The sequence below is a fragment of the Curcuma longa genome, chromosome 1, assembly GCF_044706935.1.
Source record: "Curcuma longa cultivar G26 ecotype Majalengka, Jawa Barat chromosome 1, ITB_CL_G26_1.1, whole genome shotgun sequence".
NCBI classification, from domain to species: domain Eukaryota; kingdom Viridiplantae; phylum Streptophyta; class Magnoliopsida; order Zingiberales; family Zingiberaceae; genus Curcuma; species Curcuma longa.
Genome location: NC_133861.1, coordinates 20,977,887 through 20,996,358, shown reverse-complemented (window position 1 = coordinate 20,996,358; position 18,472 = coordinate 20,977,887). Strand labels below are relative to the sequence as shown.

At 35.0% G+C, this 18,472-nt stretch overlaps 2 protein-coding genes across 2 annotated transcripts; one reads left to right on the top strand and one right to left on the bottom strand.

The window, feature by feature from the left end:
- The first annotated feature begins 462 nt into the window (after positions 1–462).
- Positions 463–4,356, top strand: LOC141811796 (putative serine/threonine-protein kinase PBL17). Its single transcript, XM_074699854.1, has 6 exons — positions 463–655; positions 1,120–1,439; positions 1,776–1,911; positions 2,533–2,669; positions 3,130–3,253; positions 3,641–4,356. Exons 1-6 carry the CDS (start codon positions 625–627, stop codon positions 4,237–4,239), a joined length of 1,347 nt encoding a protein of 448 aa, XP_074555955.1. The 5' UTR covers positions 463–624; the 3' UTR covers positions 4,240–4,356.
- A 1,264-nt stretch (positions 4,357–5,620) lies between these two features.
- LOC141813578 (pumilio homolog 5-like) lies at positions 5,621–18,280 on the bottom strand. The gene is made up of 11 exons (XM_074701567.1): positions 18,146–18,280; positions 17,631–17,779; positions 16,337–17,064; positions 14,064–15,481; positions 13,826–13,967; positions 13,597–13,704; positions 12,413–12,625; positions 12,204–12,314; positions 8,949–9,143; positions 6,158–6,326; positions 5,621–6,033 (listed from the first exon to the last, which is right to left on the bottom strand). The coding sequence occupies exons 3-11, from the start codon at positions 16,898–16,900 to the stop codon at positions 6,017–6,019; spliced, it is 2,937 nt and encodes a 978-aa protein (XP_074557668.1). The 5' UTR covers positions 16,901–17,064; positions 17,631–17,779; positions 18,146–18,280; the 3' UTR covers positions 5,621–6,016.
- Between the last annotated feature and the right edge of the window lie 192 nt (positions 18,281–18,472).

Below are 18,472 nucleotides of genomic sequence, written 5' to 3'. Positions count from 1 at the left end.
ACGTTATAATTTTTCATATAATGTATCTTTTTTTTTTCACATCTTCAAATTTTAAAAGGGGTGAAATAAAAAGTTTTACAACTATATTGTGATAATACTAAAGGTTAATGTTTCTAAAAGGAAAATATAAAATAAAATTATGAGATGATAGATTTATTTAATTTTTTTACATCTTTTATATTTTTTAAAATTATTTGGCATAATTGATAAGCTATCTAGATATGTTTATGAGAATTATAATTTATAATTTTTTATTCTGAGAGCGAACAGCTAAATATATATTTATGTTTAAACACCATATTCGTTTACCAACATTAAGTTGATTTGCAGCGCGGGCTAGCAAGCCCCTTCTTCCACCCACCAACCAACAAGCGAGTGAGATCGTGAGTTGATTTGATCTCAGAAGTCATCATTTTCTCCGTGAAATTTTCTTTCTTTGGTCTCCTTACGTCTCCTCGCTCTTCTGCTCGTGGATCACTGGATCGACTGAGAGTGGCGAGTGGCCGTTCCAGCACGAAACCATCTCGATTCCTGTCGGTGGTCTTCCTGCTGTTGGTTTCGATTGATTTCTGAGGACTTTCGCCGCAATCTTAGGTGGGGCGAAGAAAATCGGAGCCGAAGCTTATGGGTGGCTGCCTGTCTGCAAATGAACAGAGTAAGTAATTTATTCTTCTTTCAGATAACTACTTCCTCTTCAGCACTAGGTGTATCAAATTAGCAAATGGAGGTCGATCGATCTGCTCGCCAACTGGCTTTTTCGGATCTGTTTTTTTTTGGGCCCCTTGTTCCTAAAATTGGATCTTTAAGAATTTATTACCTAGTCCTGTTGTGATTTATCCCCAGTTTTGCTGTAATTAGAGAAACTATGATTTGATAGTGAGAGTGTCTCTGGTTGATTAGCCATTCCGAAGCTGATTGCTGAACGATTACTCAGTGAACTAAAAAATAGAGATCGGCTCCGAAGTAGCGATTCTGGATTATCTATGTATGTCGAGTCATAACTGCAGTATCAAACATCTTTACTAAGCCTTTATAAAATATGTTTCATAATTAATTTGTTGCCTACATGTGTTTATGAGTTTCTGGTTTGGTCTTACATGAATTTTTCTCTTGAAATAGGTGAATCTGCTAGCCCACAGCAGCAAGCGAATCAACACAAACATCCATCTCAGTCTAATAGAGCTATCCTATTTCCACCGGCCAAAGATGTTGAAGACTTGCGGCTGATAGCTGGATATGGGAACGTCAATGTCTTCACACATGCTGAACTAAGAGTGGCCACCAAGAATTTCCGGACAGATCAAGTTCTTGGACAGGGGGGTTTTGGAATTGTGTATAAAGGTATTATTGATGAGAATGTCAGGCCAGGTTTCATGTCCACCCAAGTTGCTGTAAAGGTGTTGAACCCAGATGGAGTCCAGGGTGACAAGGAATGGCTGGTATTTTCCTTTTAATGATTTGTTGAATATCTTTTATTAATAATGATCGATGTACGTACAGTTCTTTGCTTTCTTTAAACCATCTTAAATTGAAGATTACAATGTGATATTTGGTGGTTTTGTGGTGGAAGCATTTGGAACATGGCCTAAGTTCTAAGCAGGAAAGAAGTTGCTAAGTGATGCCATCCTGAAAATTGTTGAGCTTTTTTTCCCTTCATTAGAATCTTAATTATATATTTTCTTTTTTGAGTGAGGGAAAGATATTTGAATTTGATATGATGTTTGTTTGTTACATATTGAATATCATATCTAATAAATGTCTTTTTGATTCTTCAGACAGAAGTTAACTATCTTGGACAATTAAGCCATCCGAATCTTGTTAAGCTTATTGGATACTGCTATGAAGATGATTACAGATTGCTGGTTTATGAGTATATGGCTTGTGGCAGTCTTGAGAAGCACCTTTTCCGACGTAAGTGGTCTGTTGATTCCTAAGATAAAGAGGTGCTTTTTATTTACCAAGCAAGATGCAACAGCATTAACTGTAGTTCTTATATAGTTCTTGTTACCAATACATTCTGCTGCCATTCTTATTTCATGAATCACGTACTGCTGCTGTATACTGTGGTTGCTTTAAAGCACGGGTTACTGCAAACTATTAGATCCTTGTCAACTTAAAGACAAAGTTATGTTCTTTCAGAATTGCCTTTCCAATATTTTGAAAGTTTATTTATTTTTAAATACATTCTTCTGAGTGCTGTTGCTGATGTGACTAAAAGTTACAACATTGGATGATGTTAACCTCAAAATTATCCAAAAAAAGAGATTAATGGCAACATTGTTGGTGAAACAATAAGATGTGAATTGAGTAAAATATGCCAAGTCTTATTCATGCTTCTAAGAAAAGCAATACTTTTTGTAGATTGTATATTCACATGGACATATGAAGGATGGAACATACATAATATCTAACATTTAGGTAAACGGCTGCTTGCTTTTGACATGAATTATTTAGTGTATTTTATGGTAGCAACCATTGGTTATTAGGAAAATGGAAATAAGATTAATAACCAATTTCATCCATACTCCACAGGGATCTGTCTAACAATGCCATGGCCCACTAGGATGAAGATAGCACTTGGAACTGCAAAAGGGCTTGCCTTTCTTCATGGGGCAGAAAGACCAATAATTTATCGAGACTTTAAAACATCTAACATTTTACTAGATGCGGTATGTGCTAATTTTTACCTTAAATCATTAGATTCTTTCTAGTTTGTGAACCTCATGATGATGTTTAGTCATTACATTGTAGAGTGAACTGTAATCTGTAATGCATATATATATATATATATATATTTTTAGATAAAAGGATAGTTAATAGGAGGTCTCCTACCATCCACTTATTATAATTTATAATAGCATTTTAAATTTTTAGTCCAACAACACATGGAAACGTATAGTTAAGCAGATTAAAGTCCATCTTTACTTTATGGCTTCCACAAATCATAGCCATTGGAGGAGGTTATAAAGTTTTTGTTTGAGGAATATCATAGCTCAATAAGTTATAAAATATGTGACTATCACCAATTAATCAACCTTTATTTAACTCCATTTCCAGTGAACTAGGGGATGATAAGTTTGCAGTTTGCCACTGCATGGTACAAATTCTGAACATAATATTACTTTACAGGATTATAATGCTAAGCTTTCAGATTTTGGCCTTGCAAAGGAGGGACCAATGGGAGAGGAAACTCACGTATCTACTCGAGTTGTGGGTACACAGGGATATGCAGCTCCTGAGTACATAATGACTGGTAAAGCAACCAGGCTTTATTTATTATTTTTCTCTGTTTGTGACAATTTAGATAATAAAATCATGGCATCAAGAGACAATTGATAATCCATTTGATCTAGCATGCTCCTTGATTTGCTGTTAAGTGAGTGGTCTTGATGATAGATTGTTTACCCAAATGGGTGTATGAAAGCCTTTATGCTCATTTTGATGGAGTATGAAAGCCTTTATGCTCATTTTGATGGAGATCAAAATGCCAAGAGAATTGCCACTAGACCATGCATCTTTCAGATATCTTGTACTGTCCCAACATTTGATGTAAAGGAATTTGCACCATACATCTGAAGCCAAGCAATGCTCATTGTTTATGCAGAACTGTAGACTGATGCAATAATTTGATTCATCACAGGCCATTTGACTGCCAAAAGCGATGTTTATGGTTTCGGCGTTGTGCTCCTCGAGATGCTTATCGGAAGAAAGGCAATGGACAAGACCAGACCAGCTCGAGAACAGAACCTCGTGGATTGGGCACGTCCAGTCTTGCTGCACAGCAGGAAGCTGCTTAAGATAGTAGATTCAAGACTGGAAGGGCAATACTCAAACAAAGTGTTGAACGTGGTCGCAGAGTTGGCACACCGATGTCTGAACCCGAACCCAAAGAAGAGGCCAACCATGGACCAAGTTGTCGAGACTCTCGAGAGCATTCAAGACCTGCCTGAGGCCAGTAATGTGCTGCTTCAGAGTGGTGGCAACTCTGTGACTCTCTTTGAGGTTTCAAAAGTGGGCAATGACACTGGTAATGACTCTTCAAGCAAAAAGGAAGCAGCAAGTGAAGTAAGAGAGCAGGGCAGGAGACAAAAAAGGCATGGAAATGGAAGAAGCAAGAGTGAACCCTCCGTGGACTTGAACGTGCTCACTCCGTCACTTGAGTCCGATAACAAACATGAAGATGAAGACCCAAATTCCAGTAGTCGAATTGTGGAGGGAGCATTCTTAGGAGGTAACTGATGTCGCGTATTGTACTTGCATAAACATGTATAAAATTAATCCTTTGCGCCTCTCCACAGTCTGATTGACGCATATAATCAAGCGATGTATGCAAATCAATTTATGTATTTTTTTCTTCTTCTTGTTTTAGTGTATAAATGTGGTGAGTAATTAAGATTTATTGTTGTTCTGTATTATTTACACAAACTGATTAAATATTTATTTTTGCAAATGATGAAACTTTATTATATATAAAGTCATGTTTCCTAACAAGATTAATTCGTTTTTGACTATGTTGTAGATAACATCATTTTTTTTTGTTAATTGATGAAACTTTACTATATATATAGTTTCAATTATGTGCGTTTTTTCCTTGAGTTTTTCTTCCAAGAAATCAAATTCTTAAGAAAAAGATTGCATTTCAGCTCTTTTTCTTAAAAAAAAAAAATTCATCCTTTTTCAGCCAATGTATCAAAATATCAAATAATTTAATAAATGATATCTGATATTAAAATTTTATTAAAAAAATTTGACTCAAAGAATACTAATATTTTCATATATGAGGACAAACAACTAAGATTATAAAATTAAATTAGCACATCCGTAATTGATGTAACGGTAAATACTTCTGTATTAATTAAATATTTATGAATCGATTACTAACTACAATGCTCAATTGCTAATTATGACCAACTACAAATTAATTTTTTTAATAGAAAAATAATTTTAAAATGCTAACTGCAAAATGATACATCATTCACGCTATTTACTTGTGAGAAACTCACGTAGAATCAGATTAGTCAATTTGAAAAAGATACCTGAATAATAACACTTTACTTTTGCAAAAAAATAAAATTTATCACCTTAACGATCTCACACGATTGACCGTACAACTATATGTAAAAAAGTTTCTCACCCTCCAACTATATGTAAAAAAGTAAATTGAAAAACTGCAATTGACTACGACTAAGAAAAAATAACGCTCTACCAAACAACTATATGTAAAGAAGTTTCTCACCCTACAACTATATGTAAAAAAATAAATTGAAAAATTACAATTGACTACGACTAAGAAAAAATAACGCTCTACCAAACAACTGGATAACAACATTTTGTAAAATCTACAACAATTTTAAATTGACAACATTTTGATTAGGATATTATTCATCCGATGAAATAACTGGATAGCAGAAATAAATTTCGATGTGGGTGACGAGTAACCGAACATTTTCATGGAGGAATTGGAACAAAAACTGACTTCATTTGCAGAGCCAAATCTGAATATTTAAACAGAAGAACAAAGCTATTCAAACTATTACAGATATCAGGGAAGCATTATGATATATGATAAGGGAATAAACATGAATCAAGACTATTCTAGCATCATTGATGACAACCAACATAAATAAAAAACCATGAGACCCAGTAGTCCCTGAATAAGTTATTCATCAAACTTATTCCACTATAATCACAAGCTTATTCCACCATGGTTAGCCTGATCAAATTTGGCATAAAACAGACAGGCTTTCATGAATTTTTCAACCATTAACAATTTTTAACACACGCCAGATTGAGGTCATTTAATACATTCATTATATACCTAAGGTATCAAATTATCAAGAGGAGCATTGCCTGCACAATTCACAAATTAAGGTGGTTCATTGTGGCTCCCAATGAAATAATCAGGGAGAATTCCAGGAAATTTGGGTGGTTCTTTTACCCCTCATGCATCAAGCATTGTAGAAGGTTGTGGAGCTTATCCAAGTGAGGCCCTCAACAATGCGCATCGCTTCATATTTCATGATTCGGGAGCTTCTGCATTGCCCATGGAAGAGCATAAACATGAAGTCAAACAATGGCAAACTAATAGTCACTTGTTCATCTCTACATGACATCTATTGTTAATTCTAAGGAATAATGAGTGAGCAACAATCCATACCTTCACATAGTTGTTCAACCCGGGCAACAATATGCTTTCCATAAGTGTATTTCTTCAGGGACTGCAAATGGACCTTTATGTGGTTGACCAAGATCTCCCGTTGTTTATCAGTGCATGTATCAAGAATCTTTTGAACCACATAATTTCCAAATTGATCCTTCATCATTACCTGAAAAGAGAGGAACAGAGGCAATGACTAAATAGCAAAATGCAGTAGCATCAACATAGAAATAAGACAATGGAAAAGGTAGATCGTCTAAATATGCTTTATTGCCTAGCTGCAAAGGAATTATGTAAAGCATAGTTTACTGCACTGAAATAATCAGGATATTTTGGGAGCAAAGGTACTCAACCAAAATGCAGATGGAAGTGGCGACCACACTGGACCACACTGGACCTGCAGATCTTTGTCAAAAAATTTTGAACACCATCTAAATAATTTTTTTAAGAGAAATAATTATAGTAAATAATTTTGAATGTAACAAACTGTTGGCCTGAATAGTATTTGGTTGTGAATATGATAAATGCGTACCCCTTGAATCTACGTTACATTCTCCAGTAGAAATTTCTTTATGAGGAACACCACTGGAGCTGTATATCTTTGTCGGCAATTTTCAAAAACCACCTAAATAATTCATTTCTAATAGAAATAATTATAGTAAATAGTTTGGGATCTAAAAGGCTGTTGGGTCTGCGTCATGTATGGTTGAATATATTCTCCAGTAAAAATTTCTCTTAGCACTCGCTACCTTGAAAATTCTAAACAAATAATTGTTTTCATGAAATGTTAAAACCAATTAGAAATAGAAAGCACCAATCAAGTGATGGTTCAGGTTTTAGTATGCAGAGCCAAACAAAAGACAAGGTTTCCTGAATTGCCAAGAATGTGAATAACCACTGAACATATCCTAACGTGATCACGTCATGTACATAATACATGTACCATCTAGATGCTGTTTCAAATGGGACAAGTTACTAGAAGTAGCAAGGAATAAGAATGCGGATGTAACCACAGGCATGACAGCTGCATAGTTTACTGCAAAGAAATGGCTAAAACTTGTAGCAAGTTCTTTTCTGCAAGCTTCCCAAGTGCTGCCGACAGCACCTCAAAAGCCAAAGTTAGTTGTAGTTTACCATAGGTGAATTGCGTATACTAAGACAAGTTGTATTCACCTATGCTTTACAGCAGTTAGAAGCCTCACAAACAAATTATGATTAATTTTTAAATGACTATTATGTCTAAAATGGCCATATATCTACAAAGAAATCAAAATGCACGTGCATCATGAGGCATACTACTGGTGGAACATAATGCTGGTGGGCTAGGTGACAACATAAGCAGTCTAAAATCTAGCTTATCACATGGCAAACTAGCATATAAGAATCAAATCATTATTCAACCAATGTTGAAACTCGTCCAGAATCATATGTCAAATCATAAGACAAATAAATGTTAAGAAATTTAAACCACTTCAAGATGTTTTGGTCACTAGCAAAATGGGAAATTTAAAGGTTTTAATCTGCCTTAGTCCCTTTTCTCTTTATATAAATTACCTTTATGCCATCTCAGATTTACATCCATGATACTTGTATATTTATAACTATAACCTCAACTATTGACAGCTAGGTTCTTACCACTCCCTTGAATGGGTTTTAAAACATAAAATCCCAACCTGTTACAAATATAAAATCTCAGCTTATTACAAATTTATTTAACTTTAACAGCACTCAAAGAGTTGGTTAACAGTCTACTGATTGATCATTAAACCTGTCAAAGACTTGGATAACAATCTGCTAATTGATCATTAGACCTCTCAAAGATTTGGTTAACAATCTGTTAATTTTAAGACCTCTCAAAGGCTTGGTTAATAATCTGCTAATTGATCCTTAGAGCTACCCAAAGAAAATGAGACTTAAACTAGGCAGGCAGAAAACAGTAGCAACGAAAAAAAAAGGATTCAACATAGAATCTGGAATCTGTAATTCAGGGAAGAGAACAGTACAGATCCCAGTTAAAACACAAACAGAGAAAAGTATGAGGTAATTTCAGAGAAATTTGATTGCAGAAAGATTGTGCGATCATGTAGTGAGATATGAGGTCATTTCTGGAAGAAGAGGAAAGTTTGGGCTTCGTCACTCGCTACGTCAAAGGAGTTTAAGTGAAATGTGTGACTGTCATTATTCAGCAGAGAAGAGGATCAGAAAAAAATTGAAGCTGCTTGTGAATCTGGAGACTGATCAGAGACAAGAACAGTGTCTTGTCGAATGAGCAGAAGACCTTGCTGCAAGAAGACCAGTCATTGAGCAGCACATTCTGAGGGTCCACTGGGATTGATTATATTGCAGTGAGGAAGGCAACAAGAAGAAATCATGTGTGGTGCAGGAAATCTACAAGCAAAACAGCTCCAATGCTGTGGCGAGGAGAAAATTATTACTTATTAGGGTTTTAACCTCCCCTAAGTCGTCAATCCCCATAACCTTTATGCATCTTACAGAAATACATTTATGTCATCTTACATTTACATTCATGATACTTTTATATCTACAACTATAGCCATAAGCATTTAAATTGGATCTTTAACAGTCACAAAGAAATAGCATGCTATTCATTCTTAAAATAAGATTACCAGATTAGAACCCGCATGAACAACCAAAATAGAAGAAAACTAGATGGAAGCTGCTACAAAATCATGATAAAACGTTCACAGAATTATTCAAAAAAATAAGACCAGTTCGGACAATAAAAATATCAATCTACATTCTTAATAATTTCTCAAGCTTTTCAGCTTACCAATAAATTATCATTGTCTTCAGTTTCTCCAATTATTTGCTTGATCATGTGATCTCGTTCTTCAGCATTACCATATTTGATACACTTCTCAACAACATTTGAAGCAAATTTGTGTTGGCTCATCTGCAGAATTTTCCCAGATAGCTTGCTGATGATTTGGCCTCTTTCATGTGGCTTTCCTTTCTCTAACACGTGCTGAAAGCAACAGGATCTCTTTAGTTTACACTATATGTAAGGTGAGCAAGAAAATGTTCGATAAAATGAATAAACAACCTTCAAATCAGCTGGCAACCAAAATCTATTATCTAAATCAATAAAACCAAGAATGGGGAAAATCAGCTGACACTGGAATTTGTTTCATTGATCCATAAGATTCTTATAAAGACAAAGCCTAAAGGTAGATAAGAAACAACTGGAGATCAGCATGCCTTGAGAGTAGCAGCCAACATTAAGAAATGTATATGTAATGCAACTTCTACGCAGAAACGAGTACAGACAAACATAAAAGAAAGAGTACAGCAACCATCTGCCCATTTATATTGGATTATGTGGATATATGGAAAGGTGAAATATGACAGAATAAGTTATTTGACTATTAAATCAAGAATTGCAAATTATTCAATGAATCCGTGATGCAGTATGGGAAATTTAGTATCTTTATTTAGTCGTTGTTAAGCATAAGTTGTTATAAATTTGCCAAGTTTGATGACTAGAGTATGCTTTCTTGGGTGGCCTTCCAATGAGTAAGAAGACTCTCATAGAACAAAAAACTTGGCATTTATTTCTGCTATCCAGTTATTTCATTGGAAGAATAATATCTTAATCAAAATTTTGTCAATTTAAAATCGTCTTAGATTTTACAAAATGTTGCTATCCAGTTGTTTGGTAGAGCCAAAATGTTAATTTTTTTTTGATAATTCAGGTATCTTGTTCTTCAAACTGACTAATCTAATCCCATGGAAGTTTCTCACCAAGCATCAAGAGTAAATCAGAAAGCATGAATGATATATCATTCCGCAATCAGCATTCTAAGATTGTTTTTCTATTGGAAAAAATTAATCTGTAGTGTGTCACAGTTAGCAATCGAGCATTGTAGTTAGTAATCGATCCGTGAATGTTTGATTAACTGTGGAAGTATTTTACCATTGCATCGTAGTCCCAGGGTGTGCTAATTTAATTTTATAATCTTAGTTGTTTGTCTTCATATTTGAAAATATTAATATTCTTCGAGTCAAATTTTTTAACAAAATTTTAATATCAGATATTATTTATTAAATTATTTGATATTTTGATTCATTGGCTGAAAAAGGATTTGAGTTTATTTTTTAAAAAAAGAGCTGAAATGCAATCTTTCTCTTAAGAATTTGATTTCTTGGAAGAAATATTCAAGGAAAAAATGCACATAATTCAAACTATATATAGTAAAGTTTCATCTTTTAACAAAAAAAATTATTTTAAATCTACAACATAGGCAAAAATGAATAATACAAGAATAATATATCTTGTAGGAAACATGACTTTATGGGCACATTTGGTTCAAGTTATCATACATAACCTTGGTTATGTGATTATTAAGTAATCACATAACCAAGATTATGGGGTATAAAATATAACTTAATGTTATTTGATTCAATTTATTTATTTGAAGTGAATAAAACATAATCAATTTAACATTTACTGTATTACCCTCGATTCAATTTATTTTTAAAATAAATTAAAGTAATAATATTAATATTAATGATGAAAATAAATTGATAATATATAAAAATAAATAAATATAATTTATTTATAATTTTTTAAAATTTAAAATATTTATATATTTTTAATAAAATAATTCATTAAAATAATTATTTTAATAAAATAAGTCATTAAATTAATAAATATAATTCATTAATTTTATTTTTAAAAATTTAAAATAAATTATCTCTTTTAAATTTATAAATATTTAAATTAAAATTTATTGAATTAATTAACTCAATTTCGGTATATTTCAATTGTACGAGTTTAACTTGTTATCTGTTGTTACGAGATTATCCGGCTTAGATCACTCGTGTCAGAGGAACAATCACGACAGAAAGCTCCTCAGATTTCCACAAACCAAATCTTGGGATCGGTGTTCTTCCTCTTCTCCGGCTTCTCTGATTCGTTGCTTAGGCTTCTCAACTTGGACGCTCACACAGCGCAGGTATCATCGCTCCCTTCTCAGGGCTTTCCTCTCCCTTTTAATAGGGAGAGGCTACAACCCACGGAGTGCACAACGTACACTCCGTGGGCAGTTTCCGTAACTGCCACATCAATTAACTCAGTTTTAAAATCGAAAGATAACAATGGAAAAAAATTTCATTAACCTCTGGAATCGCAGAATTTCACTTGAACATTTCCCTTTCAACTTGGTTATATGTTTTTTGTCAATGGTGTTTTAAATGTAGAATAGTAATCCTCCTCTAAAGCTTTCTTACATTAAAGGTTATATTCAATCCTTTTAGCTTTATAATAGGCATCCTCTACCGACGTAAATGAAAATTAATCACATTTCCTTTGATTTTCTTATCTAAGTCCATTAATGAATTGAAGAGGGCTTTGATACCAATTGATGTAGTACGTAAAATTGTACCACAATTTGAAAAATATTATAAAATAAATTGAAAGATGACTCATTATCCTTGCCCTTTTCATAAATTCATAATCCAACTGAGCCATCTAAGACCCTAATTTATCTCCAAAACATAATGATCAAATTTAAAACAACTCTTAAACATTAAATAAATTCATCCAAATTTAGAACTTTATAATTTCAAAATAAAATCTAAGTTAATCTGCATTAATCTGTCTGTTAAGTCCAAATAGCCCTGGAGGCAAAATATTGTATTCAGCTTCAACAGTCAATGCCCAAATTGACAATTTACTTGAGAAATACAAGTTTAATGGCAGGATAAGATTTGCATAGTTATTGCAAACGAGATGAAAAAGTAAAAATGCCAAAGAAAAAAAAATCATATTGACTAGTGTACCTTCAAGTCTAATGATGCTATGAATGTCGGACAAGTATAACAGATCTATATGTCTTCACCATACTGGCACACTCATTAATAGTCAAATCAAGCCCATATAATTGGATTACTCATTTGGCTATAATAGTATACCAAGGGAGATATAGAATTATTATTATTTTACTCGAAGATGAGGAGGATTATAGAGAACCTCATTTGAGCAGAAAAAATAAGATAAATTTGAAGGAAAAGTGAAGAAACTCACCTGAGTGACATAATTGCCATACTGATCTTGAGCAAGCTGGCACACAGACTGCAGAATCTCATCCACAATGCACTGACTTTGGGACTCATCTGTACAGTGTTCTAAAACTCTCTACGAATATGGCATATTATGATTAAGAATATCAAAAGTGGTACAAAGAACTGATGGAAACAGCAAAGAATAGTCAAGAACAAAGAGTTTCTTCTAACCTGAATCACTCGACAACCATACGGATGGGTTGATAGTGTTGCAACTTGACCATGAAATGCAGATATTATGAAAGTGATTTTTTCAGTTGGCACGCACTCAATGCATTTTTGAATCACATGATTCCCATTCTGATCTCTGACGCATTTCATGACATGTCCATCAAGTTCTTGCACAAGCTGTGTTTTCAGATCAAGCTCAATAACCTCAAGAGCCTGCAATCAGATAAGAAACCAAATGAACAACAATGAAAAGAAACCAGAGCTATTGTAAAAGCTACTTTGATCTTTCAAATAGATATACATAGGTAGTTGTTCCTTTCCACATTTTCTTGGCAAAAAATTAATACCAATTTGTCCTTTTTACTAAAATCAAAATTAGCTATTTTTAAGGTTTGACCTTCCTCATATTTTCTTAATTTGAATTGTATTCTTTTCACTCTGCTACAATACACATCAATCTTCCTATTTCCAGCACTGCTAGTTTGTTTTCATGGTATTCCTTGGTGCTCTACATACAAATACTTCTAACAAATCTTGATTATTGTGGATTTAATAGAAAAAATCGAACATAACTGACTTTAATGTCTCATCAAATACTTTGTTATAGCACAAGGTCCTTTAAGATCACTCCAACAGTTCATCACTATCAAACTCATGAACAGAATAAGTTTCATTAGTAGTTTTTGCTCCTATGGAGTAAAGTGCTAATGAAGCTAATATCCAACGAGCATCATACAACCTCACATTCACAGTCTATCTCAGAAGATCCCATATCTTTTTCATGTGCTTATGCCTAACTTGCCAAGGAACACCATTCTTAAAAGGATCACTCCAGTTAGAGTACAACGAGTTCTGATACCATACGAGTGCAAGTGATTCAACCTAAATGACTAGCAACTTGGGTGAAGTTTCACAGCAAAGACACTAATTGATTGGCGTCCTCTTTTTCAATGTCTCTCACCAGTTTCGAATATAATCAAACACTTGACCACTTAGTGTGAGTCAACTCATGTGATAGCTTTAAAAATCAAATAATGTCATAAAAATTCAAGCCACAAATTTCAGGGGTAGCAAAACACATGACTTAATGGCTTACACATGAAACGGTATAGAAGAATATATGGCATCCCTGAACCTATAGAAACTAACACAAATAATAAAAAATACAATAAAATAAACAATACCTTTTGAATTACACGACAGCCGTACATCTGAAGGCTCAAAGCCAACACATTGCCAACAAGCTTATAAGCAAGTTCATTCCTCTGTTCAGGAGTCCCATGCTCAAAAAACTGAAGATGCAAAGCAATCAAAAAGAGAAATCACATTGTATAGATTCAAAGAGTAACCAAGTATTACAAATTTATGGTCAGAAACTAATAAATGCAAATTATGCAACGCTCCGGTATATACCTTTTGAATGACATAGTTTCCAAACACATCAGTGATTAATGAAGAAGCATGTGGAAGGATTTCCTTGAAAACAGATGCCTTATCTTGTATGCTGCAGTTCTCCAATTTTTGTTGTATAAATCTACTCCCATGTTGATCAGAACTGATGCAAAAAGTACATGGCATCTGATTAAAAGAATATAAAATTACCAAGAAGATGCTTCATAAAAATAAAAACAAGGCTAAGAATAAAACTTGCCTAAATTCAACAATACGGCCAGAAATATCAGACAATTCATATCTACGTGCTTTATTAGACTTCAGCTCTTCCAAGAAAGAATGCAATGGATCATCAACCTTCTCACATCCTCTTTGGCTTTTCCATCCAGAAGCAGCAGTATTTTTTGCAGAACCAAATGGAAATTTAATGTTTTCATTTTTCCTTCCTGAAAATCCTGCACCTGCAACTGGTGACCCAATAAAAGCAGGACTGGCAAGTGGAGAGCTTGGTATTTGTGATCCAATAAAAACAGGAGAGGCAAGTGGAGAGTTTGGCAATTGCATGACATCAATGCTAGCAGGGCTCCCATAGTAGCTTGGAATTTGAGGCCTATGATCAAGCAAATGGGGAGGATAACCTGAAACCTTTTGTGCATCACAATTACCTGGTATGATTCCAATAGCATCAACTCTACAGATCATTGGATCATATTGACCTGGGGTTTGAAATGCATCCACAGAGGGTTGCTGACAAAAAGGTACATACAAGGGATCGGGAAAGGGAGGCTGAACGGTTAGCTGTTCATAGTTTTTGTAGTGCATATCAACTCCAGAAACAATACCTCCCCCACTGGGACTCTCAGAAGCTCTAGCGGTGAAGTTTGATCCCACTGGATTATCAAAAGCCACTGGAATTGGACTATGGGGATGGGGGTACACATTAATAAGCTGGGGCATTACTGAGGGATTCAATGTGTATCCGTTGATGGTGAATTGAGGAGGTAGACCAGGAAATTGAAAATTGTGATAGTATGGAGTGCCAAATCCAGATCCTGTAATATATAATGATGGGGCAAAACTAGTAGATTGCAATGAAGATTGCATATCAGCTGAGGTTAACTTCGGTTGACCAGGATGACCATGGGATAAGCTAAAGCCCATACCCTGAGAATGAGAAATTCCTTCGGCAATAATCTGAGACTCACTACCTAGAGAATGAGAAGAAGAGCCACGTGATGGCATGCCAGCTTGCTTAGGGTTCTGGTATGATTGATGATTTTTGTGGTTATGAGCAGATAATTTTAACTTCCTAACTTCATTTTCAATGTCACCAGGATCTGAACAAATCCCACCAGTAGTTGAAACACCATCCCCCAATGTGGTGCTTGATTCATATTGACTTGATTGTAAATTCACTGACTTATCAATTGAAGCTAAGTGACCAAGCATGGTTCCCAGGCCATCATTCAACAATAACCCACCTGACTGTAAATCTAAGTTAGTACAACCATCAGAACCAATTCTAGGTATTATCTTCTCTGGTTTAGACAAGTCAGTTGAAGAATCAGGCAGAGGGTTTGAGAGGGAATCTTGACTAACTGCTCGCTCTGTTTTAGTATGGTTAGGAGGTTGGGAATGATTATTGTATACAGGATATTGAGTTTCGAACAAGACTTCCTGAAAAATTAAAAAACACTATGCTTCAAAAATACAATAAAACTAAACATCCATATCCATGCGTGTCATATTAATTTGTCAAAAGAGTTTATTCTCACGGGTCATAAATCAAAGAAAAGGCTTCAAAACAATGGTGATTGCAATCACACGAAAAGCTTGTTATTGGAGTAACTTTGCAGCTACATGGCTAGCTAATAGACTTGAAATTAACAAGATTATAAAATTTCAAACATTGCACTTGTTATAGGGTTTAGACACCCATCCAAACAAAAATAAGTACTAATGTGGGAGATGAGTACACTCTTTACTCCATGATCGCTATTCACAACAACACTAAAACCTGAGCTCAATCAGCACCGGGAGTGTACATTTATTATAATATATGCCCAAAAGGCACTAATTAATCACAATCTCCAAAACATGCATATGCATACAAGTAGTACAGGCACTACACGTTGGCGCAAGGAATTTGGCTGAGTCATTTTTCACAATCATCAGGGATCCTTATTTGTCTCAAATAACTGGAAATTAGGCAATGTAACTCACTTCCTATGTTCCTTCTAAAGTACCTGTTTCATATCATCTCAACAATTCAAAGGGATAATATCTAAGAAGCACATTGCTTTCATTGCTCTATGCTAACAACTAAAATTGACAAAGTAAACAGAGTTAGATTATAAGATAGTCGATACAACCATTGTATGTACAATAAATAACCTCTTTATGCATTATGTAAGCTGGAATAATTAACTACTATAAAGCAAGGAAGCTGAGGGTCAAATAGAAGTAAAAGACAATGCTTCAAAGAAGAATATTATTGAAATGCATAAACTGGTTTATGTATAAATTTATCACCTGTACCAAATCTATAGGCCTTCCTTGCAATGGAGACATTCTAGGTGATCTATCATCCTCAGGTTCTTCATTATGAGTAGAAAGGGCATGTTGTGAAATAGAGAGAATTGAATTGCTGCTTTCATCGAAGGAAAGAATTTTTTCATTATTCCCAATGGAACCAATTTGTTGCATTAAGTGTCGACTCTCCCGAGATATAAGAGGTGACGGAAGCCTTGGATTTAAATTCACATTTTTGCAGTAATATGCTAAGTAACCTGGATGAGCTCGGAGTTCTTCTTCAGATTTGCAATTTTGAAGACCATCCAAGTTGACGTCAAAGCGATCAGTCAGAGTTTGCAAGATATCGAATGCTATACGAGAACCTTCCATGCTAGGAGGTGCACTTCCACTTCGGCTGAGGCCAGTGTTGCTTTTTGTTCCATTGTATCTCTGCCCTTTCAAAAGTAATCCCAACTCTTCTGATGAAGTACTAGTTGAAGCAATTCCTGGTGTATCCTTACACAGGAGCCAACTTCCAGCTCCACTATTCCCAACAAATCTCAATGGACTCTCTGTGGCCATTTATTTGGAATGTGCTTAAGCCACATAGATAAGGTCCAGGTGTGTCAAAGTAAGTGCATTCTTGTCAATTGTCACTGTACAATTTGTACTATTAGAACTCCAGGTAAAACTTGTTAACTTGTTTAAAGCAGCCAAGTTTCAGCATCCAGAGAAACAACTGATGCCTAGGATGGCAAGTATAAATATATTACATACTTAAGCAAAGCCAAAATTTGAACCAGCAAGTTAAAAATAGGCAAGTAAAAATTATGAGCCAGTTTGTTCTGACCTACGGATTACATAAAGTGCTCATAAGTAAAACATACATATAGAAGTAACAAAAATAGAGGAATTTCTGCAAGACAAGAAGTATTATCAAACAAAATTCTGTCTCTTTGGAGATACGAGGTCTTAAAAATGTCTAATAATTTGCAAAATATTGTCTTCAGTTCATTACTTTCCGTGGCTTCCTTGATCTAGGAAAAAGCTTCAGAACCAAAGAATTCACGAGCTCAATCAAAGTCAATACAAATAAATTAGATGAATATAGCAAACACATATGGTTTATTTTGCAAATCAATATTTTCTTTCAGTTGGCACCAGCTGGCAGCCAGGTTCTGAAGTTTATTAGCAAATACCTTAAAAAAGTGCCTAGGATGAATGCAAAACTATTCAATAATCATCATAATACAATAAGGTAAATCAACATATTTGACAGAAAAAAAATAAAGTCTGTATGTAGTCAACTAACCTCCATAAACTGTTGCCCTGCACCAAAAAAAGAAGACAAAACGCTGCTACTACATTCCACAAATTAACCAATCGCACCACGAAAACCAAATATTTATCCTATATATGCCCTGCGTCCCGCGATACGGTGTAACTAAATTACGAAACCACCTGTTCAGAGTCACAATCAGCATTCTAATGTTCTTAATTTGCACAGCTAAGTTTCCAGCGAGAAAACGCCCAAACCCCCAATCAGCCGAAAAATTACAAAGACCCTAACTTTACCGATTGAATTGAAACCCAACCCATCAAAACGCATAAAAACGGAAAAGCAGCTGAAACTCATTTCAGATGAAAAAAAAACCATCGAATAATTTAAACCTTCCAACCCACCAAACACTGGCACATCAACCAGACTGTGAATTCATCGACTAGCGCTACGAAATCTCCAAGGAACGACAATAGCAAGGCAGTCAACAAACCCTAAAGTTAAAGGAAGCAAAATCAGGAGAGAACTCCGCAGGAGAGGATTCTTACCTTCTCCCACACGTTGTCCCGCGACCCAAACCAGCAGCAGCTGCAACTGCTCGAAGATCGGTCGAAACCCAACAAACGGAGACGAATAACGGACTTTGGCCGGCCACCTCTCTCCCCGCGTCGCTCTTGCTCTTCCCCCGAGACATCCGCTTCTGAAACCCCTTAAATATCGGGCTTTTGGAAATTTCCTACGGCCGTGGAGGACTTAAATGACCAAAATACCCCAACAGCAACGCCGCTTATTAACTCCCCCACCTTACACCCTCCCTCATCCACCCTAGCGTGGGCCCCGCCCGACGTGGGGAATACTGAATACGTGATGCCCAA

What these genes read in the sequence shown, in the direction of transcription:
- LOC141811796 (XM_074699854.1), top strand. Translation starts at nt 625, where the DNA reads ATGGGTGGCTGCCTGTCTGCAAATGAACAGA. An exon ending in AGGGTGACAAGGAATGGCTG is followed by an intron (nt 1,440 to 1,775) that starts GTATTTTCCTTT and finishes TTGATTCTTCAG; the next exon opens with ACAGAAGTTAACTATCTTGG. An exon ending in TCCTGAGTACATAATGACTG is followed by an intron (nt 3,254 to 3,640) that starts GTAAAGCAACCA and finishes GATTCATCACAG; the next exon opens with GCCATTTGACTGCCAAAAGC.
- LOC141813578 (XM_074701567.1), bottom strand. Translation starts at nt 16,900, where the DNA reads ATGGCCACAGAGAGTCCATTGAGATTTGTTGGGAATAGTGGAGCTGGA. An exon ending in ATGGCAATTATGTCACTCAG is followed by an intron (nt 9,144 to 12,203) that starts GTGAGTTTCTTC and finishes TGTTGCTTTCAG; the next exon opens with CACGTGTTAGAGAAAGGAAA. An exon ending in AAGACAATGATAATTTATTG is followed by an intron (nt 6,327 to 8,948) that starts GTAAGCTGAAAA and finishes CTCTCTTTTCAG; the next exon opens with GTAATGATGAAGGATCAATT.